The sequence below is a fragment of the Schistocerca americana genome, chromosome 1, assembly GCF_021461395.2.
Source record: "Schistocerca americana isolate TAMUIC-IGC-003095 chromosome 1, iqSchAmer2.1, whole genome shotgun sequence".
NCBI classification, from domain to species: domain Eukaryota; kingdom Metazoa; phylum Arthropoda; class Insecta; order Orthoptera; family Acrididae; genus Schistocerca; species Schistocerca americana.
The window spans coordinates 1,118,622,987-1,118,649,173 of record NC_060119.1 but is presented as its reverse complement, the minus strand read 5'-3'; the positions used below and the strand labels follow the sequence as shown (position 1 = coordinate 1,118,649,173).

Below are 26,187 nucleotides of genomic sequence, written 5' to 3'. Positions count from 1 at the left end.
AAGAAGCCATGGACCAAAGTTGTCAACAAGGCACTGCGAATGCCATCGGTCACTCCATAATGGTGTGGAACGGACTTCACATTCCCAAACAACAATGGATTTTTTTGTGGATGACAATGCATCATGTCACTGGGCCACAGTTGTTCATGATTGGTTTGAAGAATATACTGGACAATTCAAGTAAATGGTATGGCCACCCAGATTATCTGACATGAAACCTGTTGAACATTTATGGGACAGAGTCAAGAGCTCAGTTTGTGCTCAAAATCCTGCACTGGCAACACTTTTGCAGTTATGGACAGCTATAGAGGCAGCATGGCGCAATATTTCTGCAGGGGACTTCAAACGACTTGTCGAGTCGCTGCCATGTCAAGTTTCTGCACTACGCCAGGAAAAATAAGGTCTGACATGGTGTTAGGAAGTATCCTACGACTTCTGTCACCTCAGTGTAGTTAATTAAAATCACTTCTGCTTACAAGAATCCCTTTATGATCGTAAAATATTCTGAGAGGTTTCCTCCAGCACATTTTGTCACTGTTAAGTGTCTTGAGAAGTTTTATGATCTAAAAGAAGTCACATAAGAGAAACTGCAAAATACTTCAAAAGGATTAAAGATGAGTTGCATCTAAGTATTCCATTTCAAGAGGAACTGAAGTTCCACAATGAAAGTAGTTTTTTGAAATCTAAAATAATAAGATTTAAATATCATATACAGAAAAATACAGAATTTGATTCAGGAATAATTTGTTTTTACCAAATACTGAAAAGATGTAAAACAAATTTACTTGAACGCCCAAACAACATTATATTTTTATTCTGTAACATTCTATATACTAACGTGAAAACTAATTAAGTTGATAAGGCAATATCAACATGAAGTGACTGGATACAATGAACCATGAACTCTGTGAAGAAGTGCTTTCTTTGCAGAGAACTGAAAGCAAGAAATAGAAAAAAATGCAACAAAGAAGACTAGAAACTGAAAATTCATTCAAATCCTGTATCAGTGGCACATAAAGGATATGCACTGTAAGTTGAAAGCAATAATTCAGTGGAAATATAATTCATAGCTTCATTTTTTTCATATCTTTGTTTTGAGAATTCTGATCTTGAAAATATGATATACCAGGAAAGAAGCAAAAATTTATGACTAGCTGATAAGGTGACATTTACAGAAGGAGCTGCAAGAAAGTGAAATAATTTAAAGGAGTGGCTACAAGCTATTTACAGCAGTAGTTATTATGAAAGGAGCAATAAATAAGTAATATTGTCTCATGACTATTTTCTCAGAAAAATATGAATGCAATCTATAAATTAATCAGCATTTCTTTTGCTACAAAATACATCACACAGTCTTCCACCTTCCTTTTGTTATTTTCAAATGATGGCTTGAAATTTATTTGGTTGTCACCTGGTTGCAAAAATTACTAAATAGTGCTATGTTAGTTCATTTAGCTCACTTCAGACCACAGTAAGGGATAATACTTCTTTAAAACAATTTTATTATTTTCTTTATTACAAATAGTTTAGCACAAAATTTACAGCTACTTGTTAGTTTTAATGTTAGTTACTTGGTGTCACAGTACCATAAAGAACCACATCACTAGATGTATAATTTCTTACAGCTGGATATTGATAGAATTTTGGATGGGCTATGTTCTCTACACTTGTAAACATGGATTAATGGTTGCTCAGAAATGGTTGCAATCTAATATCTGACATATTCATGAAATGGCTTTGATACTAAATTTCTATATCACTGGCACTAATGTTGTTACAGTGGCAACAGTTGTGTCTTGTGAGAACAGTTCTGACCTGAACACTTGAGGCCCTGATGCGTGATGCCGTGCAGCATGGAACCACAGTGGTCACAGAAAGTCGGAGTCAAGTACGTGAAAACCTCCCACTTGTGCACGGCGGAGGCCTGGTGGTAAACACAGAGCAACACACATTCGAGTGTCCGATCAAAGCGTCACGCGCTAGTGGCCTATCACAGTGAGTATCAACCAACACAAGCAAATGTACAGTATCAGGTACTGTGGACTGGGAAGGTAATAGGAGAGAAGGAGGAAAACAGAAAACTCAAAAATAAGGTATGAAGAGGTGTAGAGTCACTTGAGGACAAAATTTTGCAACACAGAAATTGAATGAATGTAAACTGTTGCAGGCCTTGGGACACTGAGATTATTTTCTATCCCCTAGCTGAAAAAAAAAAGACTTAGTATGTTTATTTTTGTGTGATCAATACTCAATGAAAAATATTGCTCACTGAAGTCATGGAACTGATTACAGTGATCAGGAACATAAAATGCAGACAAACAGTACTTTCCTATCACACATGTCTTTCTTTTTTAAATGAAAAGTAAATACCAATACTTTTCTGAAATATTGATTTTTTAAAAAACTCCAACTTACCTATTTGGGACAATCAAAATAATAACTCTATTATGAAGTGCTCTTCATACAGCCCATTCAGAATTATTCACATTCATATAATAAGACACATGGTAATATGGGGAATGATAGCACAACTAGCATACTGTTTCAATGAAAATGTGCTACCAATGAATCATTAGCCCCACCTAAAATAGTTGAGAAATATTACACAACCCTCAGAATGCTGAATGAAACCTGTTTCAAGCAGATTGTTATCCCCTATTATTCAGGAAGCAAATAAAGGTTGTATGAGAGAATCAATGACAACAACTTTGAGCAAACACAATAAATTCTTTCCATGCTAAAAGAATTGCTTTTCAAGTAAAAATAACTTTGTGCCAGTCTGGTAAGTTATGGTAGCAGCATTTACACATGCTGAAATGTGCTATTGTAAGAAAAGTATACACAAACAACAAAAATATTACAGTTTTAATACATAAAGGACAAACATCTGTGTTTCAGCATTTACATTATATCACAATTATTAACAAAATTAATATCTCTAACTATATACAATCTGCTGTTAACTTTTTGGAAATTTACTTCAGGGAGAATACACAGCTATACACCATCCTGTTAAACTTTTTAAAAACACTAAACTGCTCAATATAAATGGATAATGGATTGCCCTGCAATCATTTATGAAGATCTGAATGAACTTTTTTCATCCCAATTCAGTAACAGATTTCACCTGTTTGTGGGAAAAGTTTTCCAGTGCTCGTTCCATAACTGATAAGATGCATTTCCATTGCAGATGACAACTGTGAGCATGGTTACAAAATGAAAATCTGATTTTAAGGAAAAAGTAATGAGAGAGAAGCTGTTTACAAGAACAGATTACATGCAACCATGCAATCAGACAAGCAAATGGGCAAGCAGGCAGGCACAAATCACCAAATGGAAAAGATTTAGTGTCGGGACCACCACCAAGTCAAAGTGTTTTTTTTTTTTTTTTTTTTTACTTAATACTCTGTGAAATGTCATCTCCCATTAGCTGATTTGGGATGCAGATTTTGTTTATTACAAATTTCAGCTCATATTTCACTGAAATAGTGACTGATAAAATAATTGAATTTTAGCAGCAACATTTTAATTAAAAATTTTGCTCATGTTTCACTGAAATACCAATCAAAAACATTGAGTTTTAGCTCCAAAAATTACATTGAACAACACTTAGCAAACAAAAATTAAGATATTTAGAATAGCATAATGGTTCTTTCCCTTACAGGATTTAATGCCCTTTTATATTTGGAAAATTTATCTGCATCATGCAGACATAATGTTTGCATGTGACACAAATGTATGGCAAAAAAAAGGCACTGGCTCTAGCACGTGCCTGTTCTGAAAGATCGGCATCCCAGACTCAAATGGGAGAGTTACATTTGACAATGGTGGCTCCTCAGCATCTGCCCACCGTTACCTTCACATTTCATGCCCTGGTGGATCACCCCATATAGTAGTGATCCACAGTGGTCGCAGAATGTTGGACTGCTGTATGTGTGCACCTTGAACCGATGTTTCGTCCGAGAATCCTGTGGATACATACAGACTGTACTGTCTCTTGTTCACTCTAAATCGTGCCTTCTGTGATGTTGTATGCTCTATCGGCAAGTTGGCAGTACAGTAAACAAACACTGTTCTAAATTACTACACAATAGTGTTACTTTCATTAATAAATAAACTACAATAAAATGGAAATTGGTATCTAATCTCTTCACAAAATATCGTTCATATCATCATCATATAACACAAATCAACAATTCTCAGAACGATGGTGGTATGTAAATTCTCCATGGAAACATTCACTGAGAGTATTTATTTTCTTTATCTATGATTTATATTTGTCTTCATTATTATAAAGTGAAAAACTTTATTTCAAAGCACAGTGCTGTATTATAGCACTGAAACAACTTTAAATGCCACCATCCTTGAAATATGACAAAAGATTCTGAAATTCAAGCAGTTATTTAAAGAATGGAGGAGTGGCATTTGTTACATGTTTCAGCTGGTACATCTGTGGAGCTTGTCACATTAATTCTTGGACACATATATTAGTTTACAAAATATATACTGTTCAGAGTAGCAGTGGAAATTGTTAAGAGTAATAAAGAAGAAAACTTCGTCACATTCTCTCCATTCCATTGCATTGCATTTATAATTTTTGTTACCTTGCTCTACTGAAGATGAAACCCAACAGACACACAACTCACCAAGTCCATGTAATGAACCACCACCACAAAGATTCAGAAACAGTATTCAGAATGCATGTAAAAAAAAGTTAACTAAGTGGCAGACATTTCCTTCTCAGCTCTATAGCCCTTGATTAATTTAATAGTTGAAGTAAAAACAAAAACCACTGAAATCTGCTAATGTTAGATCTATCATCTACATTTTTCATTTCTTTTAAGATTAAGCTGAGATGTTACACTGAAGAATAATTAAACAGTAGGTTAAGAAATAATTCTGCATCCAAAGAGGCTTTCCAAGCAAATTAATATTACTCAGTCAATTGTTATAACAATGAAACTCAACAATTTATTTTTGATGGCTTTTTGGCACATGTGACACTAGCTTACCAAATGAAAAGTGTTTTAACACCACATACAGTAGAAAAGGTGCATCCACTGATTCAACACAAATATCATATACTTGAGATGTTACAAAGCTGACATAGCCCATGTATTAAATGTTAAACATGTCAGCATTGTCTGCTTTATGAGTAATGTGCACAGAACCCGATTATTCAAGAAAGAAAATGTTAGTGGTTAGATGTACCACTAATGTTTCTGTTTGCACAAACACATTCCTCCATGGTACCATCATCGTGAGACAGACTGAGAAGCATCTGGGTTTCCATACCACAAAGAAGTTTTCGCAAGTTTTAGTTTTTGAACATCTAATGAGAACTGAATGTATGTCTTTCTCCCTACACACAACAGTAGTTGTTAAAAAAAGTTTATGTCACATCGTATTTAGAGGTAAATATCTTCATACTAGAACATCTCTGAGTAAATTCGACAACTTCCATCAAAGTCGATATGTGGGGTGATATTATTTGCCACGTAATTGCAAGACACACTTAGAAATGAAAGCAACAGTAAGCAAGTGGAAAAGCTACCCAAGCCACCTCTTAATAATTTTGCTGACTGTCTCCATGTGTTGACTTTCTAGAATCATAAAGATACATGACTGGATTAATCGTGCAATCAATACCTGAAACTAGTGCAATCAGTACCTGAAACTAGTGCAAATTGAGGGATCAATAAATAGAAAGTGATGGAGATTTTCTCCATTGTACATTAGTGTAGCATCTTTTCAATTGGGGATCTTAACACATGCAATATTTTGAAAAGGAGATTTGCTTGCTGAGACACAGATAAGCACACCAAACACACACACACACACACACACACACACACACACACACACAAACCACAGTCCAGCCTTGGCAGCTAGAGACTGTGGTCGTGGTCGTGTGTGTGTGTGTGTGTGTGTGTGTGTGTGTGTGTGTGTGTGTGTGTGTGTGTGTTTGTTTGTTTGACAGTCTTTTTGTTGTGCCTCTCTGTGTCTCAGCACCTCCACTATCTGGTGAGTAGCAACTTTCCTTTTCATAATACTGTCATTATTTCATCCTGGAGTTCCCATTGTTTAATACACATAATATGTACTTTATGTTCTCTTTTTTAACATAGACAAATATTAAAATTGAAAATGTACCTGGTGTTATACATTTTGTCATATTTTACATAAATTGAAATGTAAATCATATGTAATATTTAGTTGAAAGTGCTGTGCGTCATGTTGCAAACCAGTCCCAGGAAATCAACCAGACGAGTTGCACAAAGGGTGGGAATCAACCAACATACAAAGTTCAAACCCATCAGCCATTAAACCCCAGGCCCATGTAACAATGGTTGTGTTTCGCCAAAACTATTGTCCACAGAACTGACGAACAGAACTTGGATGTGAATACGGTTTGGTTTAGCGGCGAAGCCCACTTTCATTTGGTTGGGTTCGTCAAGAAGCAAAATTGGTGCGTTTGAGGGGCTGGGAATCCGCAAGTCTCTTCACTCTCGATGGGTGACTGGGTGGTGTGCAATGTCCAATCACAGAATAATTAGTGTGATATTCCTTGATGGCACGGTGACCACCGAACGGTATGTGAAGGTTTTGGAAGATTATTTTATCCCCATTATCCAAAGTGACCTCGATTTCGATAAGGTGCCGTTTATGCAAGACGGTGCTCGACCCCATCGAAGCAGGCGAGTGTTTGATGTCCTGGAGGAGCACTATGGGGACCTTCAGGGCCGGCTCAAGCCCAAGTGCCGCCCCGTGCGAGCTGCTAAATTGCCGCCCTCCCCCCCCCCCCCCCGTTTTTTATTTACAAAACGTTTGTGTACTTTTATTTAAACAAATCTGTAGGAAATGTCAGCAATCAATAGCAATTTTTGTTTTTACTTTTCAGATCTACCTAGGTTTCGGCCACTGAGTGGCCAGTCTCAAAGCTTTTAATATGTGCTTACATGTAGTGTGCAAGTAGTATTGTCAAACAAAAGTGCCGGTCAGAGTTTAATTGTTGTTCATGCAGGCGGAGACAGGTGTCCATGGGTCAAAAACCAAAACGTCCGACTATCATTCAGAAACGGATAGCAAAAATTTTCAAAAATACGTCGAAACACAACTTATGCCAGGCTTATTAGTAATGTCTATAGCCCTTGTAATTACTCGCAGCGTATTTACACTTTCGGAATACTTCTAGCCATTGTAGGTGTTAGACATGTTTGATTGTAGTTACGTTCAACCTTTTTTTTTTTCCATAATGCGGGAAGAATAAAACACTCGGAAACTGCCATTGAAGGGCTTAGCAAAATTGCTTCAGGCTTAATATGTAACCGCAGTGTCGAACATTGCATTCGAATTTCCAAATTAGATTTCGTCTTCTGCAAAATTAGTTGTGAGTAAACGCACGGCGCGTTAAGGCTGGTAGCGCTTCTTATGAATACTGGCGTGTAAGCCAGACTGCTTCCCCCTCTCTGTTCCTACGGCGTAAACACGACGGTGCTGCCACAGTGGTGAGGAAGAAATTAGTCCTCCTCCCACCCCTTGTTCAACAGGGGCGGCCGGCAGGTATTCGAGGCGCCATCAGTGTGCGATTTGCGCTTTTACCAGTGGGGGGGATGTCTTAGGGGGTTAGTATAATTATATATGTTACTAGTTTGAACCGTGGCGTTACCCATGATTAAACAGTTGTTTATAACTAGATGTTACTGCCGAAACTCACTGTTCACGCGTATGCACTATCAGAAAAGCCATCCCTTGTTATATCTTTAAAAGTACATTATAGGTAAAGCTTATTTACAAAATCATCTACATGTAGGTATACGAGGGGAATTCAAAAAGTAAAGGTACATTTGTGAAAAGCTGTACTTATTCTGATGATAGAAAACTGAAACATGCGTTATTTTTCTACGTAACATCCGTCGACTTCAATGCAGTTTTCCCGATGTTTTACAAGTTTTTTTTTTATTTCATCAGAAAATTCGTTTATCGGTTCCATCTGTGACCAATTGACCAGCAATGACGTCTTCATCACTTTCAAATCTTCTTCCCTGTAATGCTTCCGTTAACGGTCCAAACATGTGAAAATCGCTAGGAGCCATGTCTGGACTGTATGGTGGATGTTCCAGCACCTCGAATCTCAACTCCTTTATCGTGTCGGCTGTCCGTTTGGCAGAATGTGGGCGAGCGTTATCTTGCTGCAGGATGACATCTCTTCACAGTTTTCCACGACGTTTGGATTTGATTGCAGGTTTTAGTTTCGTGCGCAACACATCACATCCACCATACAATACAGACCTGGCTCTAATGCCTTGTTTACGCTGGGTTGACGTCTTGCAACATTTTGGTATGCTACGGAAATGTGGCGTGTGTCGTCTTGTCATTTAGTTCTAAATGTTTTGAAATGCTTACCTACTACATAACACTTTTTCAATATTAATAAGCAAACATATTAATAGTATTAATAGTAAGACTGTATTAAAGACTTTCAGTGTTCGGCTCGACAAATTTAAATTATATGTAAAGTATTACTCCAGTGCGTGGGAAATAAACATCCCAGGTTGGGATGCATAAACTAAAACCAGAGGAGGCGATGGTCTGATGCAGAGGGGGGGAAATCCCCCCCATCCCCCCCTGCAAATCGCACACTGGGCGCTATGCCTTAGTTCCCGAAGCCGCTCCCTCCAAGGTTTACTTTCGAATCCCCTCTTGGGCATGAATGTTGAGGGTGCCCTAAAAAAAAGGGGGGGAGGCGGAAAATTTTCCGTCCCTCGGAAAGAGTCGCCCCCTGCGGCCGCACGTTTCGCACGTGCCTTGCGTCGGCCTGGGGACCGCATTCTTGCTCTGGGGTACCCAGAGGCCGCTGGCACTGGCCTCGATTAGCAGCAATATTCTCCGGATCTGAAAACATGCGACTCCTTTCTATGGGGCTATATTAAAGACAAGGTGTACAACAATAACCCCAAAAGCATTGCTGAGCTGAAAACAGCCATTCAGGAGGTCATAGACAGTATCTATGTTCCACACTTCAGAATTTCGCTATTCGTATGCGCCACATCATCGTCAGTGATGGCAGGCATATCGAAGATGTTATAACCTAAATCCGAATATCTGTACTGACGTTTACATGTTGACTGAAGTGTTTTCATGCCGTAGTTTGTAACTAATTTACGTTTTTTTCGTGTAGTTCAATAATTGTCACCCTGTAGACACGGCAATTAATCACACCATATCACCAAATCGGCCGACCGTAGTATAAAATCCGTCCGTACTGTAGATCACAACAAAACCAAGATACTTCGACAGTCTTCCTGCTTCTGAGATTGATTAAAGAGGCCACTCAAATTATGGTTCACGACGGTCTAATTATGTACATGTATATGATTACTCTGCAGTTCACCAGTAAGTGCCTGGCAGAGGATTCATCGAACCACCTTCAAGTTACCGAACAGCGCGCGAAAAAAAAAAAAAAAAAAAACACTTTAATCTACCCGTGCGGGTTCTGATTTATTTTAATACGATGATAATTTCTCCCATTGTAGGTGAGCATTAACAAATTATTTTCGCATTCCGAGAAGAAAGTTGGCGACAGAAATTTCGGGAAAAGATCCTGCCTCAACGAAAAACGCCTTTGTTTTAATGATTTTCACCCCAATTCGCTTACCGTATCTGTGTGACTCTCTCCTGTTTCGTGATCATACAAAAGAAGCTGCTCTCCCTCGAACTTTTCCGATGTCTTCCGTCAATCCTATCTGATACGATTCCACACTGTACAGCAGTACTACAGAAAAGGATAGAAAAGCGTAGTGTAGACAATCTCTTTAATAGATCTGTTGCATTTCCTATGTCTTCTGCCAATAAGTCGCTGCCTCTGGTTCGCTTTCCCCACAACATTAACTGTAATCCCTAAGTATTTAATTGAATTCAGAGCCTTTAGATTGCGCCATTTATCGTGTCACAGAAATTTGGTGAATTGCTTTTAGCACCTATGTGAATGACTTCACACTTTGCATTATTTAGTGTCAACTGGCACTTTTCGCACCACACAGATGTTTTGTTTAGATCATTTTGCAATTTTTTTCGATCATCTGATGTCTTTACGAGACAGTAAATGACAGACTCATCCGAAAACAATCTACGAGGACTGCTCAGATTGTCTACTACATCGTTTATATGAATCAGTAGCAGCAGAGGGCCTGGAACACTTCCCTGGGGAACCACAAATATTACCTGTGTTAGACGATGACTTATCGTCAGTTACTGTGACCTTTCTGGCAGGAAATCACGAATACGATCGCACACCTGCCACGATATTAGATAGGCACGCAATTTTATTAGAAGTTGCTTGTGAGTTATTGCGTCTAAAGCCTTCTGTAAATCTAAAAACATGGAAACAATTTGAGATTCCCTGTTGATAGCAATCATTACTTCGTGTGAATAAAGGACTAGTGTCTTCTTAATCCGTGTTGGCTATCAAAAAATAGTTTTTTCGTGGTATGGCATTTATTGGCCGGGAATCCCCTTCGGGGTTCGGCCGCCATTTTGCAAGTCATTTTAGCTGACGCCACTTCGGCGACTTGCGAGGTAATTTATAAGATTAGAACACAGTATGTGTTGCAGAATCCTACCGCAAATCGATATTAGTAATACAGATCTGTAAGTCCGCGGAGTACTCCTATTTCCTTTCTTGAGTATCGGTGTGGCCTGTGCAACTTTCTTATGGATTTTTCATCGAGCGAGCGGTTGTATGTGTGACATTCGCCTGCTTTATTTCTTCGTTGATAGTCCTCGGTGTCGATGTACTGCATTTTTATACGGGCTGAAAAATGGGGGACGGGAGTAGCGTTCCACAGTTCTTTTACTTTCGCTGTTCACAACCCCCCAGTATTACACAGTTATATGGCCAGTTCAATACTGGTAAAGGTTAAGCCTCATTAATATTTTGCACGCAAACATCAGCATACTGTTACAATAGTTTGCTGTTGAACATCTATGAGCAGTAAATACCTAACCACACATTGATAAAATCTTCTCGGGTTGACAGCTGATACAATGCGTTGTTCTCCAGCAATGTTTCAGCTAGTTTCTTACTTGCCATCTTCAGGCGACTTCAATCCGAGAAGATTTCATAGTTCTTGCAGAATACAAGATACGTGTCACACTATTTCTCAAATAAATTGATCGGACACTGTCACTGTTTTAACACACGGCCTATTTGTGTTACACTAATTCGACTAAGTTAATACATTCTTGTTACTCTGACTGATACAGACTTCCTGTCTGAAAATCGGCCGTGACTGACTGTCTCGGGACCAAAAATTGTGCCTTTATATATCCTCACAATAACAGGCACTGAAACTATACATTGTCCAGCGTTTAAGTTAAAGAAATTATAATTAAAACCCAACTCATTCAATTAACTGAACACATCGAAAAATTCCTCCTCTTTTAATAGTTCCTTCTATCACAAACGTTAGGCCGAATTATTTGTTTAAATAATGAAATTAACAAATATGGTTATACAAACAATACTTTTGACAAACCAGGTAATTATTTTGGAATTACTAAGGGCTGGCTTTGCTAACATGTTGTAAGTGTATTGTCATATCGCTGGTTTAGTTGTAGAGTATCTATGCGGGCAGCCGCGTCTGTTGAGTCGAGCATGGGACACGGAATTGTTATGTTGTGTTGTGTGTAGCTCTGCATGTGAGAGGCATTGTTAGTATGGAAGTTGAAGTATTGCTGCAAGTGATATTATAGTAAAGTGATGGAATATGTAAGTGATTCAGAGAAAAGTGCGTAATGACGTAATTAAAAGTGAGCAGTGCCGCCGATTACGCATTTGTGTATCCTCTCGCTGCGCGTCACCCGGCTCAATCAATCAACCGCGCCGTGTTCGGTTTCCAAGAATGAACTATGTGAATCGGTAATACTATTTACCACGAAAGAGAGCATTTAAGTGCCAGTGTCTTGTAGCGAGCGTGAGAACGTGCGTTCGATCATTGCGTTCCGCATCATCAACAATCAACCGCGCCACGACGGTTACGTGCACGCTCGTGCAACTGAGAACTGTAAATTTAACTTTGTGAACAGTGTTAAAATTTATTACTAGTGTCAAGGAGGACTGGTACCAAATATTTATGTATGCATGACGAGCGTAAGAACTTTCGTGCGATCAGTCGACTACCGCATCATCAACAATCACCTGCGTCGTGTCGGTTACGCGTTCGCTCGTTGGGTGATGCTGTGGACTGGTTATCATACATTAATTGGGATAAACACTTATGAATTAGAATGTAAACAGTGCAACCTGAGATTTTCTTTAATCGTCACAGAATATAGTTATTCATACCAGACGTCGAACAATGTTGTGTTTTAACGTTGAGTGGCTCCCCTAAACCCGCTTGCATATTTCGATAGATAATTTCAGGCAAGCCAACAGCAGTGTGGAGCAGGACAATACGACCGCCGCGGGATTATCAGGTACGTGGTGTGGACAGGGCGCACGGTCCAGAAGTGAAAACCAGTTTAAAGGTACCCCACCCATTTGTTCTCCCGGGCGTGTTACAATGTTTTCGAATAGAGCCAAATGAATACTTCAAGGATCCTAGTAGTAGTCCTTCCATATGTTTATAATAAGTACAGAATTTATATTTGTTTATAAGTCAACAAGCCGGCCGAAGTGGCCGTGCGGTTAAAGGCGCTGCAGTCTGGAACCGCAAGACCGCTACGGTCGCAGGTTCGAATCCTGCCTCGGGCATGGATGTTTGTGATGTCCTTAGGTTAGTTAGGTTTAACTAGTTCTAAGTTCTAGGGGACTAATGACCTCAGCAGTTGAGTCCCATAGTGCTCAGAGCCATTTGAACCATAAGTCAACAATAGAATTTAAGCCACGAAACAATTACTGATTTCACTGTATAACAAAAGATATTAACTAGGAATGGTCAAAATAAATGAGGAAATTAATTACATACACAAAGCTAAGCACAAAATTAGATCTGGTGCTATATTCCTTAAGGCTGAGGGCCAACATTTCTGTTTCATGAAAATGCAGATTATACTCATGTATTTTAATGGTAATTAGTCAAAAATGAAAATAAAATGAATTCAAGGAGGCAGATGGCAAAACTAGAGAGGAAGTAAGAGATGCCAGCTTGCTTCGTCACATATGGAGCTATTGTATCAGCATACTGCGAAAAAATCCTGACTGACACACATCTGGACAGGAGACCTTGCCTTGATTAAGTGATTTATGCTGCTTCGCTACACCGAGGATATCTGTTTGTAAGTTACTCATGTCGGGAGTGTTTCTTGATTCAAATTCTGGAATATCTGCTTCATCATCTTTGCTGAATGAATTTCGGAAAACCATGATTAGTAACTCTGCTTTCTTGGCACTTTCATCAATAGCATTTCTATCTCTCCGGGAAGGTATTGATTGTGTCTAGCTGCTGGTATACTTTACATACGATCAGAATCTCTTTGGATTTTCTGTCAGATTCCGACACAAAGTTTCGTAGTGGAAGCCATCAAAAGCATCTCAACAAAAGCATCTCAACTTAAGTCCGCGATACATTTTGACACTTCAGCAAAACATCGGCAGTCATCAAATTTTGTATTTTTAAATGTGGCACGATGTGTTCTGACCTGTTTGTGTACGATGCGGGATCAGTACTATCTCTTATTAATTTATTTGGTACGTATTTCTCAACATCCGTCGATATTATTTCTGAGTGAGGCGTGGAGTCTACAGCTGAGCCGGGCTTTGAACCCTGTGCTGAGAGAAAAAAAAATCTTCCCAGCATTCATGTTGTAGGAATAGCCAACAATTGGCTCACGTTAAGAAACAAATTCGGTTTTCCCAAATACAACACCTTTCGCTAATATAGGTAAGACGGAAGAGACGGAATAGTCAAACGGGTGTACATGAAGTCCAGGAACACTTTCAGTTATTTACTGAACAAGAACTGAATACTGTACAGCTGTCATACGTATTGCATTTTGAAGAGAAACTATGAAAGTTTTTTCCAAACATTCGATATGCGAACCCGGCAGACATCAACACCGTAATCGAATTCCTGCCATACCCATCCCAGCATGGCATCGTCGACTGTGGCAACCGCTTCCCGTATTCTCTCCCGGAGCTCTGCTACATCACGGGAAGAGGCGGTACACACACCAGATCTTTAATGTGTCCCCACGGAAAAAAACATACCGAGTGAGATCTGGTGATCAGGGAGGCTATTTCATAAACTCCAACACACACACACACACACACAAAGCTCGCTCCGCACCTGAACTCGCTATGTTTGCGGCTAGCGCTGACTATCGGCAAATTACCAAAACTACGCTATGGCGGTATACATGAGGAAAATGTTCAGGCTTTCTCTTCAAAATGACATATGTTTGATATCTGTCATACAGATGTCATTTTGAAGAGAAACCCTGAAAGTGATATCTGTCACATAACTAATGAGGAGGTATTGAATAGAACTGGGGAGAAGAGGACTTTGTGGCACAACTCGACAAGAAGAAGGGACCGGTTGGTAGGACATGTTCTGAGGCATCAGGGGATCACAAATTTAGCATTGGAGGGCAGCGTGGAGGGTAAAAATCGTAGAGGGAGACCAAGAGATTAATACACTAGGCAGATTCAGAAGGATGTAGGTTGCAGTAAGTACTGGGAGATGAGGAGGCATGCACAGGATACAGTAGCATGGAGAGCTGCATCAAACCAGTCTCAGGACTGAAGACCACAACAACAACAACAACGATATCTGTAGAATGTTTCGTTCTTGTGCAATAAATAATTGAAAGTGTTCTCGGACTTTATGTACCCCCTGTATACACGCGACTCGGTGGCAGAGAAAGAAAGACCTCTCCCGCTAGTACTTCAGAACATCGAAGCGGTCATAGTCCAAATAAAAGGCAGAAACAGGTGTACCCTCATCACAGTCTATGTACAAACACCCCCTCCCCAAGGAGGCTCCTACCATCCCAGTTCTTATGACACATAATGACCATAAATAAGTTAATAATTCTACGTGACTTAAATACAAGACACCATATGCTGGGAGACAGAGCTGACAACGGAAACGGACGCCGACTTCACAACATACTGTCAACAGAACCGTTCATTACTCTCCGTGTAAATCAAGCGGCCTTCATCGGCTTTCAGGGACACTAGAAACCGGACCTCGTTCTGCACAAACCCAACATCAGCGACGAAGCGGCAGAACCTTACATCGGTGATTCAATTACAAGCGACAAGCTTCCTGTTCTTTCCGCGAACAGTCCCACTCAGCCCACCAGACTGTTCCCAGAAGGCGGACAACATGAAAATACGCTAACGCAGACTGAGATAGATACAAGTATGTCCTCCCAGAAAGCCTTGCGTTCCCAGTAGCCGTAACAGATGACGATGACCTCCAGCAGGTCACTAACAGACTCGAAAAACCATACAACAGGCAATAGAAGAAGCTTTCACCACCACCATCATAGTAAATTGGAGACAGGCCATCCCCCAACAAGCCCTCGACCTAATATGACAGGAAAAAAAAAAAACAATAGGGAAACCTGACGGGCGGATAACCCAGACCTCAAAAGACGATGGAACAGACTAAACACGAGGGTCGTCCACAAAGTAAGTTCCGTTTCTATTTCTATCCGCGGCAGAGCTACGATCGCAGTTCCGAGCATGCGCGCCGGTTACTCTGACTCAAGGAGAAGACATGTACGCCATTTTCAGATCGCTGCTGCCAACGTTTGCTTTGTAGTGCTTCTTTATAATGTCAGCCGCAATTGCGGCCGCGTGTTAAATCAGGTCTGTGATTCGTTTTCTAAATGCAAAGAAAGTTAAATCAAAGGAAATTCAACGGCAAATCTGCGAGGTTTACGGACAAAATGCTATGAGTAGCACAATGGTTAGAAGATGGGTCAGACTGCTCAGTGAAGGATGTGGTCCAATGCACGATGAAGAACGAAGTGGACGCCCGTCTGTGGTTACTGATGAACTGGTTCACACAGTTGAAGAGAAGATTGAGCACAACCATAAGGCCGGCCGGAGTGGCCGTGCGGTTCTAGGCGCTACAGTTTGGAGCCGAGCGACTGCTACGGTCGCAGGTTCGAATCCTGCCTCGGGCATGGATGTGTGTGATGTCCTTAGCTTAGTTAGCTTTAATTAGTTCTAAGTTCTAGGCGACTAATGACCTCGGAAGTCGCATAGTGCTCAGAGCCATTTGAACAACCATAGTTTACACTTTGTGCCCTTGCTATGCAAGTTCCGCAAATCTCACGATCACTAATTCATGAAATTGTTACTGAAATTTCGAAGACTTTGCTCACGTTGGGTACCCGAAATTCTTACTGAATAACACAAAAAAACAACGGATGGGCACTGCCCTTCAGTTTTTGACACACTACAGTGAAGAAAGCGATGGTTTTCTTTCTCGGATAGTCACGGGGGATGAAACTTGGGTATCGTACAACACCCCTGAAACAAAACGGCAATAAATGGAATGGAGGCACACTTCAATGAAGGTTAAGCCTAAGAAAATCTTGACACCTCGAAAAGTCATGTGCACTGTTTTTTGAGACTGAAAAGGCATTTTGCTGATTGATTTCTTACCACGAGGCCGAACAATCAAAGCACATGGTTTTTGCGAGACCACTGCACCACGCAATACAGAACAAGCGCCGAGGATTACTGCCAAAAGGCGTCCCCCCCCCCCCCCCCCCCCACGATAATTCCCGACCTCACACGGCGAATGTGAGCAAACAACTCTTCACGGGAACTCCACAGGGGCGCGTTTGATCATCCTCCATACAGCGCGGACCTCGCTCCTAGCGACTTTCTACATCTACATCCATACTCCGCAAGCCACCTGACGGTGTGTGGCGGAGGGTACCTTGAATACCTCTATCGGTTCTCCCTTCTATTCCAGTCTCGTATTGTTCGCGGAAAGAAGGATTGTCGGTATGCTTCTGTGCGGGCTCTAATCTCTTTGATTTTATCCTCATGGTCTCTTCGCGAGATATACGTAGGAGGGAGCAATATACTGCTTGACTGTTCGGTGAAGGTATGTTCTCGAAACTTTAACAAAAGCCCGTACCGAGCTACTGAGCGTCTCTCCTGCAGAGTCTTCCACTGGGGTTTATATACCATCTCCGTAACGCTTTCGCGATTACTAAATGATCCTGTAACGAAGCGCGCTGCTCTCCGTTGGATCTTCTCTCTCTCTTCTATCAACCCTATCTGGCACGGATCCCACACTGCTGAGCAGTATTCAAGCAGAGGGCGAACAAGCGTACTGTAATCTACTTCCTTTGTTTTCGGATTGCATTTCCTTAGGAACTTCTTACACGTAAAATCTGTCCTTGGTGATCAACACTTCAACGATGATGACGAGCTGAAAGAACATGTTATCACATGGTTAAATACACAGGCGGTAAGAAGGTGTACAAAAACTTGTGCCACGCTATGAAAAGTGCCTACAAAATATCGGAAGCTATGTAGAAAGGTAGTTTAACAGTTTTAGTCTTTTGCACAATGAATATTTTTTCTGTATCTGTACATGTTTGTTTTATATAACCAAACGGAACTGACTTTGTGGACGACCCTTGTACAAGGATTAAATAGATAATTTCAAAGCACCGACAAGGACAGCGGGATGACACATGCAGACAGCTAAATCAACCAAGGCTTGCAAAGTTAAACGTACGTCCAAAACAACAGTAAATAATGCTGATACAAGTATGTCGGTTTTCAAGTGAACATACCTGAAGTTCGTTAACAATGTCACAAATTTTAGTCTAAAGTGTAAAGGAATTCCATTTCATTCGTAAGTGGACTCGTTCTAGCGATAGTTACTTTTACTGTTTCATAAAACCTTTATTAACAAATCTGTCACAGTTGTAGTAGATCCGTTTCGCGGCTAGTTTCAAACAACTGGCTCATTCTCAAGCCTGACCAACTGAGGCTCCACTGAAAGTGCCTGACCTTAATAACGATCACAGTGGCAATGCAAGCTTCACAAGGTAATTGTAGATGACTGTCGCAACCAAAATGTGCCTAATTCGCAAGTTAGATTCAAAGACAGACATGCTGATTGCGACAGTCATCTACAATTACTTATAAAAGCCTGTATTGCCATAGTGATGTTCATTATTAAGATCAGGTACTTCCAGTGCAGCCATAGTAAGTCAGCCTTGAGAATGAACCAGTCAGTTCGTTAACTAGTCACCAAACGTATGTACTTTAACTGTGACAGATTTGTTAATAAACGTTTCATGAAATATATAAAAAGAGAATGAATTGTATCCATAGTGGATGAAGTTGAACTCCGTGATAGTTCCCTTATAGGGTGTAGAAAAATTTCCGCTACCAGTCACAATAAAAGGTTATTTATTTGTCTCACGACCGGTTTCGGGCTTGCTCCCATCCTCAGGTGTTTATACATTCAGGTACATGTTTATATTGCTGGAGACCAATGTATAAATAAAAAAATATTATTTGCTGGTGACTAAACAGATACAACTGGGACAATTGTAAGTGGTAAGGCGGCATATGTAAAATAATTTTTTTTTGTATTTATACAGTGATCTCCAGCAATATAAAGATGTACATGTATAAACATCTCAGGATGGGCGCATGCCCGAAACCGGTCGTATGACAAATAAATAACCTTTTATTGTGACTGGTAGCGGAAATTTTTCTACACCATATAAAAAGAGGTTGTTTGTCCCGCACTAACAGAAGGGTGAAACTGAAAAATGATTCAAATGGCTCTGAGCACTATGGGACTTAACATCTATGGTCATCAGTCCCCTAGAACTTAGAACTACTTAAACCTAACTACCCTAAGGACATCACACAACACCCAGTCATCATGAGGCAGAGAAAATCCCTGACCCCGCCGGGAATCGAACCCGGGAACCCGGGCGCGGGAAGCGGGAACGCTACCGCACGACCACGAGCTGCGGACAGTCCCATAAGATTTCACACACATTTGAACTGCAGCAGTTGCTATTTAGAACAACCGTTGCATGCATACGACACAGATAAAGAACGTGATGCAATCGTAAACAGTAGTCTGTTAATGTTTTAAGGTATCTAACATGGCGGCGCCGACTTCAGAGCAACGAACAGTAATGTAGTGTCACCTCCCCATATTACACCTCCATGCCAGCGGCCTTGTCACCTAGGTAACACCGGTTCCCGCCCGATCGCTGACAGTAAGCAACATTGAGTGGCGGTTGGTGGTTATTGGGATGTTTAAGGGGGTAAGCAACATTGGGTCCACCTAGTATTTGGACGGGTGATAGTTTGGGTAGAACCGGATGCCGTTGGTTTTCAAGACACCCAAGTCGCCGAAGTTGCGTCCAATTGCTTGCACCTGGCCGTTGTGCCACATGACATTCATTTATTTATATCTCCATGGGCAGAGCACTTAGAAGACGAAACAAGTCTACTACACTACACACCATTAAAATTGCTACACCAAGAAGAAATGCAGATGATAAACGGGTATTCATTGGACAAATATATTATACTAGAACTGACATGTTATTACTTTTTCACGCAATTTGGGTGCATAGATCCAGAGAATAAGTACTCAGAACAACCACCTCTGGCAGTAATAACGGCCTTGATACACCTGGGCATTGAGTCAAACAGGGCTTGGATAGCGTGTACAGGTACAGCTGCCAATGCAGCTTCAACACGATACCACAGTTCATCAAGAGTAGTGACTGGCGTATTGAGACGAGCCAGTTGCTCGGCCACCACTGACCACACGTTTTCAGTTGGCGACAAATCTGGGGAATGTGCTGGCCAGGGCAGCAGTCGAACATTTTCTGTATCCAGAAACGCCCGTACAGGACCTGCAACATGCGGTCGTGCATTATCCTGCTGAAATGTAGGGTTTCGCAGGGATCGAATGAAGGGTAGAGCCACGGGTCGTAACACATCTGAAATGTAATGTCCACTGTTCAAAGTGCCGTCAATGCGAACAAGAGATGACCGAGACGTGTAACCAATGGCACCCCATACCATCACGCCGGATGATACGCCCGTATGGCGATGGCGAATACACGCTTCCAATGTGCGTTCACCACGATATCGCCAAACACGGATGCGACCATTATGATGCTGTAAACAGAACCTGGATTCATCAGAAAAAATGACGTTTTGCCATTCGTGCACCCAGGTTCGTCGTTGAGTACACCATCGCAGGCGCTCCTGTCTGTGATGCAACGTCAAGGGTAACCGCAGCCATGGTCTCAGAGCTGATAGTCCATGCTGCTGCAAACGTCGTCGAACTGTTCGTGCAGATGGTGGTTGTCTTGCAGACGTCCCCATCTGTTGACTCAAGGATCGAGACGTGGCTGCACGATCCGTTACAGCCATGCGGATAAGATGCCTGTCATCTCGACTGCTAGTGATACGAGGCCGTTGGGATCCAGCACGGCGTTCCGTATTACCCTCCTGAACCCACCGAGTCCATATTCTGCTAACAGACATTGGATCTCTACCAACGCGAGCAGCAATGTCGCGATACGATAAACCGCAATCGCGACAGGCTACAATCCGACCTTTATCAAAGTCGGAAACGTGATGGTACGCATTTCTTCTCCTTACACGAGGCATCACAACAACATTTCACCAGGCAATGCCGGTGAACTGCTGTTTGTGTATGAGAAATCGGTTGAAAACTTTTCTCATGTCATCACGTTGTAGGTGTCGACACCGGCGCCAACCTTGTGTGAATGCTCTGAAAAGCTAATCATTTGCATATCACAGTATCTTCTTCCTGTCCACCATTACTCTACCACGCAAACATAGGGGTTACACTCGTCTGTTGTTTGCGTCTGTAGCACGCCATCTTCGTGGTGTAGCAATTTTAATGGCCAGGAGTGTAAATAGAGTGCTTACATTAGGCTTGTCCGTTCTCTGAAAGTGTACTGGTAAGCCGTATGGGATCCCTACCACATAGGATTGTAGGAGATATCGAAAAAGCGCAGTTCGTTTTGTATTATCGCGAAATAGGGGTTGGTGTGGGATAGGGAGGGGGTGGGGGGGAAGTGTCACGGACATAATACGCAGGTTGACATGGCAATCATTAAAACAACGGCGTTTTTCGTTGCAGAGAGATCTTTTCACGAAATTTCAATCACCAACTTTCTCCTCTGAAGGGAAATTTGTTTTACTGACGCTAACCTACACAGGAAGAAACAAACCTTATAATAAATAACAGAAATTGTTACTCGTACGGAACGATTTAAGTGTTTCTTTTTTCCACGCGATGTTCGGGAGTAGAACGATTGAGAATTAGTCTGATGGTGGCCCTATGAACGCTCTGCCAGGCGCTTACAGTTTGAATTACAGAAATCATGTAGATGTAGATCAGCAAACACACCACAATATAAGTTAGACGCAATTACACAACATAGCAATTTCGATAGACCACTGATGGAAACTTAACAAACCTAATAACTAGTACATAAAGGCGTGACCATGGACAAATTATAAAATCTCTCATTTTATACTGTATTTATACAGATGACACAAGACAGAAATGGGATTTTAGGATAAGGAGCTTTCAAATTTCATCAATTATAATATGTAACCTATCTAGTTCAAGCTGTTTCCTGATTTTTCCCTAATGTATTAAAATTTATGCGCAACACCGATGTTCATATTCTCTTAGGTATCTACGAGTCAATTGGCTCTAAAACAGCATTCGCTGTTAAATGGACAGAAGATTAAAGGAAGTATCTTTAATAAAAACAAGAAACAAGGGCTTCTGTTTAATCTTCCAAAACACTTAGCTGACTATGCTGTAATAAAATACTGTAGTTTAGTTCACCCTTTCCTCCCCCCCCCCCCCCCCCCTCTCCGTGAACCATGGACCTTGCCGTTGGTGGGGAGGCTTGCGTGCCTCAGCGAGACAGATGGCCGTACCGTAGGTGCAACCACAACGGAGGGGTATCTGTTGAGAGGCCAGACAAACGTGTGGTTCCTGAAGAGGGGCAGCAGCCTTTTCAGTAGTTGCAGGGGCAACAGTCTGGATGATTGACTGATCTGGTCTTGTAACACTAACTAAAACGGCCTTGCTGTGCTGGTACTGCGAACGGCTGAAAGCAAAGGGAAACTACAGCCGTAATTTTTCCCGAGGGCATGCAGCTTTACTGTAGCAAGCAGTAAAGGAAACAATAGAAAAATTCGGAGTAGGAATTAAAATCCATGAAGAAGAAATAAAAACTTTGAGGTTCGCCGATGACATTGTAATTCTGTCAGAGAGAGCAAAGGACTTGGAAGAGTAGTTGAACGGAATAGATAGTGTCTTGAAAGGAGGATATAAGATGAACATCAACAAAAGCAAAACGATGATCATGGAACGTAGTCGAATTAATTCGGGTGATGCTAAAGGAATTAGATGAGGAAATGAGACACAAAGTAGTAAAGGAGTTTTGCTATTTGGGGAGGAAAATAACTGACGATGGTCGAAGCAGAGAGGACATAAAATGTAGACTGGCAATGGCAAGGAAAGTGTTTCTGAAGAAGAGAAATTTGATAACTTCGAGTGTAGATTTAAGTGTCAGGAAGTCGTTTCTGAAAGCATTTGTATGGAGTGTAGCCATGTATGGAAGTGAAACATGGACGATAAATAGTTTGGACAAGAAGGGAATAGAAGCTTTCGAAATGTGGTGCTACAGAAGTGTGCTGAAGATTAGATGGGTAGATCACATAACTAATGCGGAGGTATTGAATAGAATTGGGGAGAAGAGGACTTTGTGGCACAACTTGACAAGAAGAAGGGACCGGTTGGTAGGACATGTTCTGAGGCATCAAGGGATCACAAATTTAGCATTGGAGGGCAGCGTGGAGGGTAAAAATCGTAGAGGGAGACGAAGAGATGTAGGTTGCAGTAAGTACTGGGAGATGTAGTTTGCACAGAATAGAGTAGCATGGAGAGCTGCATAAAACCAGTCTCAGGACTGAAGACCATCACCATCACCACCACCACCACAGCAGCAACAACAACAACAACAACAACAACAACAACAGTTTAGTTCAATAAATTTAAGTGTCAGTTGGTTTACTGCAGTCTTACATTTGAATATTGCTCAAGTATATCAGATCGCACTAACAGGGGACAACAAACGCACACAAAAAAAGCGCTGTGAAATGTCACTTGTCACAGGCTACTGTGGCTGGCGGAGTAACAGAAATGCTTAATTGTAGCTATCTTAAATATTGTTTGTAATCGAAACGGAAATCGTATACTGTCGTGACATGTTAAATAAAATCCTAACTGCAACAATTACGCACACTTATCACAAGGAATGGGTACAGTACGAAAAGACACTACTGATCTACCGTTTCAGGAAGGGAGCCAATCAGCCAACTTGCAGTTAACACACCGTACATATTCACAGATAACGTGTAGACAAAATTAAGCATTCATGAGTGCGCAAAGAGATCACAAGCAGTCATTTTTCCCACGCTCCATTCACGAATGGATCGCAAAGAAACTTTAATGTATGGTACAAAAAAGTTATCTTTGGCACACACTGTTCGACGATTTTCTCAGACTGATGTCGATGCAGATAATGTCAATGATTCAGTCACCATGAAGACCCAATGAAAAATGGCAGTTGTTGCACCATAATAACATATAGAATTTCTTCTGCTGTGGTTCCAAACCAGCTGCTAAACGAAATCACTACACATTTCGATTTGAGATACGTGTTCAATGAGAACTCATTTGTGCTTTACATGTATTAGAAACTTCCGTCAGACTGGAACTTAGCTGGATTGCTCGGTTAGTAAGAGCCAAGAGCGGGTCCGTGAAAGCCAAAGTTCCGGGTTCTCGGTTCCAGTCCCTGTCTAAGATCGTTAGAGATAGGTATGAAAATCAGTCTGAGTAGTTTTAAGAAACTATGTCGCTACACAGATTGCTAAACATGGACAAAATAGAATATCTTTCGGGTGGAGTCAATTGAACCCTGTGTGTTCATTGACTGGTAAGAAACTTCACCGTGTTGAATTTCCACAGTCTAATCGGTATTCCACAACTATTGGCATTCTGAGTACAAGGCGAAGAAGCCAAGTAACATGCTATACACGTAGTGCTTTCGAGTATGGATGTATATGGCCCGCCCGGTTGGCCCTGCGGTCTAACGCACGGTTTTGCGGGCGGGAAGGAGCGCCTGGTCCCCGGCGGATTTGTGTCGAGGTCCGGTGAAATGGCCAGTCTGTGGATGGTTTTTAGGCGGTTTTCCATCTGCCTCGGTGAATGCGGGCTGGTTCCCCTTATTCCGCCTCAGTTACACTATGTCGGCAATTGCTGCGCAAACAAGTTCTCCACGTACGCGTACACCACCATTACTCTACCACGCAAACATAGGGGTTATACTCGTCTGGTGTGAGACGTTCCCTGGGGGGTCCACCGGGGGCCGAACTGTACAATAACTTCGGTGTGGGGCGGCGAACAGGTGAAGTGGACTGCGGTAGTCGTCGTGGGGTTGTGGACCACTGCGGCTGCGACGGGGACGGATCCTCTCCGTCGTTTCTAGGTCCCCAGTTAACATACAATACAGTACAATGGGTGCATATCGTTCCCGCTCAATAACAAATACCCAGACGGGTGAAATCCCTGTAAATCCTTCTCATTTGTGGTGATAGAGTTAAGTAGGTTTAGATATAAACCAAAAGCATTGGAGTCCAGAATATTCTACCACATTGCTAGTAGTAGTGGTGGTGGTGGTGGTGGCGGCGGCAATAGTAGTAGTAGTACTTCTCAAGACCAAAATATCCGTTGTTGAGCCTCTCCAATTATGGTACGTTATCAATAAGAGGCATATGCGATTTGACCATAGTCAATATGGCCAGGTCAATGGTGTAAACGGAATTAATGTAACCTGAATGATTAGTAACCTTAAACTATTTCATGGCTGTACTTAATACTTCAACTCCAGTTTTGGTAGACTTAGACATATATTCATAGTGTAACAACACAGGTTTAATATGTCTATTTGTCAAAACTGAAGTCTAAAGACAAGATAAAACAGCATTTTTGTTATGAAGGGGAGAGTTGCAAATAATTTCGACGAACGGAGCATTATGCGCTATGAATGGACTCCATTCGATCCAGATTGTCCCATGAAAAGATCATGATAGTAAAGTAACAAAGAAAATGTCTTAGTTGTCGCCGTTTGCAACCCATAATGTGCTTTCATATAATACCTTTATAAATACCATTATGTAATACAGTGCATTCTGTTTCTTCTCCTAATACCTGCGTATCATTCTGCATATATTCTCAAACTTTATCAGCATTTTAACTACATCACTATTACATTCAAAAATCATGCAATAGGCTAAATAATTAAAATTACTAGCATTGTAAGCATAAAACGTACAAACTTATAGAGAAGGCTACTCTTCTGTTTAAATGCAATCCATTCTTCTCCTTCGTAATGAAAGATAAGAATTTTAGAGTTTCTGGTGCTCAGCGATAGGTTTTCGTACTCTTTAACTACACTCTATGACTGTAGCTAGTAAGAATTTAATTTCAGTGCATCATTTATCTAACTTTCAAAAAGTATCAAGAGAGCTACGCACTGTACTTCGCTAGGGGTAATCGAATGTTAATATGTCAAAAATGTTCAATATACACTCCTGGAAATGGAAAAAAGAACACATTGACACCGGTGTGTCAGACCCACCATACTTGCTCCGGACACTGCGAGAGGGCTGTACAAGCAATGATCACACGCACGGCACAGCGGACACACCAGGAACCGCTGTGTTGGCCGTCGAATGGCGCTAGCTGCGCAGCATTTGTGCACCGCCGCCGTCAGTGTCAGCCAGTTTGCCGTGGCATACGGAGCTCCATCGCAGTCTTTAACACTGGTAGCATGCCGCGACAGCGTGGACGTGAACCGTATGTGCAGTTGACGGACTTTGAGCGAGGGCGTATAGTGGGCATGCGGGAGGCCGGGTGGACGTACCGCCGAATTGCTCAACACGTGGGGCGTGAGGTCTCCACAGTACATCGATGTTGTCGCCAGTGGTCGGCGGAAGGTGCACGTGCCCGTCGACCTGGGACCGGACCGCAGCGACGCACGGATGCACGCCAAGACCGTAGGATCCTACGCAGTGCCGTAGGGGACCACACCGCCACTTCC

At 41.6% G+C, this 26,187-nt stretch overlaps 1 protein-coding gene across 2 annotated transcripts in view; it reads right to left on the bottom strand.

The window, feature by feature from the left end:
- Window positions 1-26,187, bottom strand: part of LOC124550957 (protein kinase C, brain isozyme) — a 133,915-nt gene that overhangs the window by 92,651 nt on the left and 15,077 nt on the right. Inside the window, exon 2 of one of the 2 annotated variants that reach the window (XM_047125776.1) lies at window positions 3,857-3,968. In XM_047125776.1, coding sequence (XP_046981732.1) covers window positions 3,857-3,869 — 13 coding nt within the window. In that variant the 5' untranslated portion in view covers window positions 3,870-3,968. Of the gene's footprint in view, window positions 1-1,815; window positions 1,925-3,856; window positions 3,969-26,187 lie in introns of both variants that reach the window. The other variant, XM_047125785.1, reaches the window with a different exon arrangement.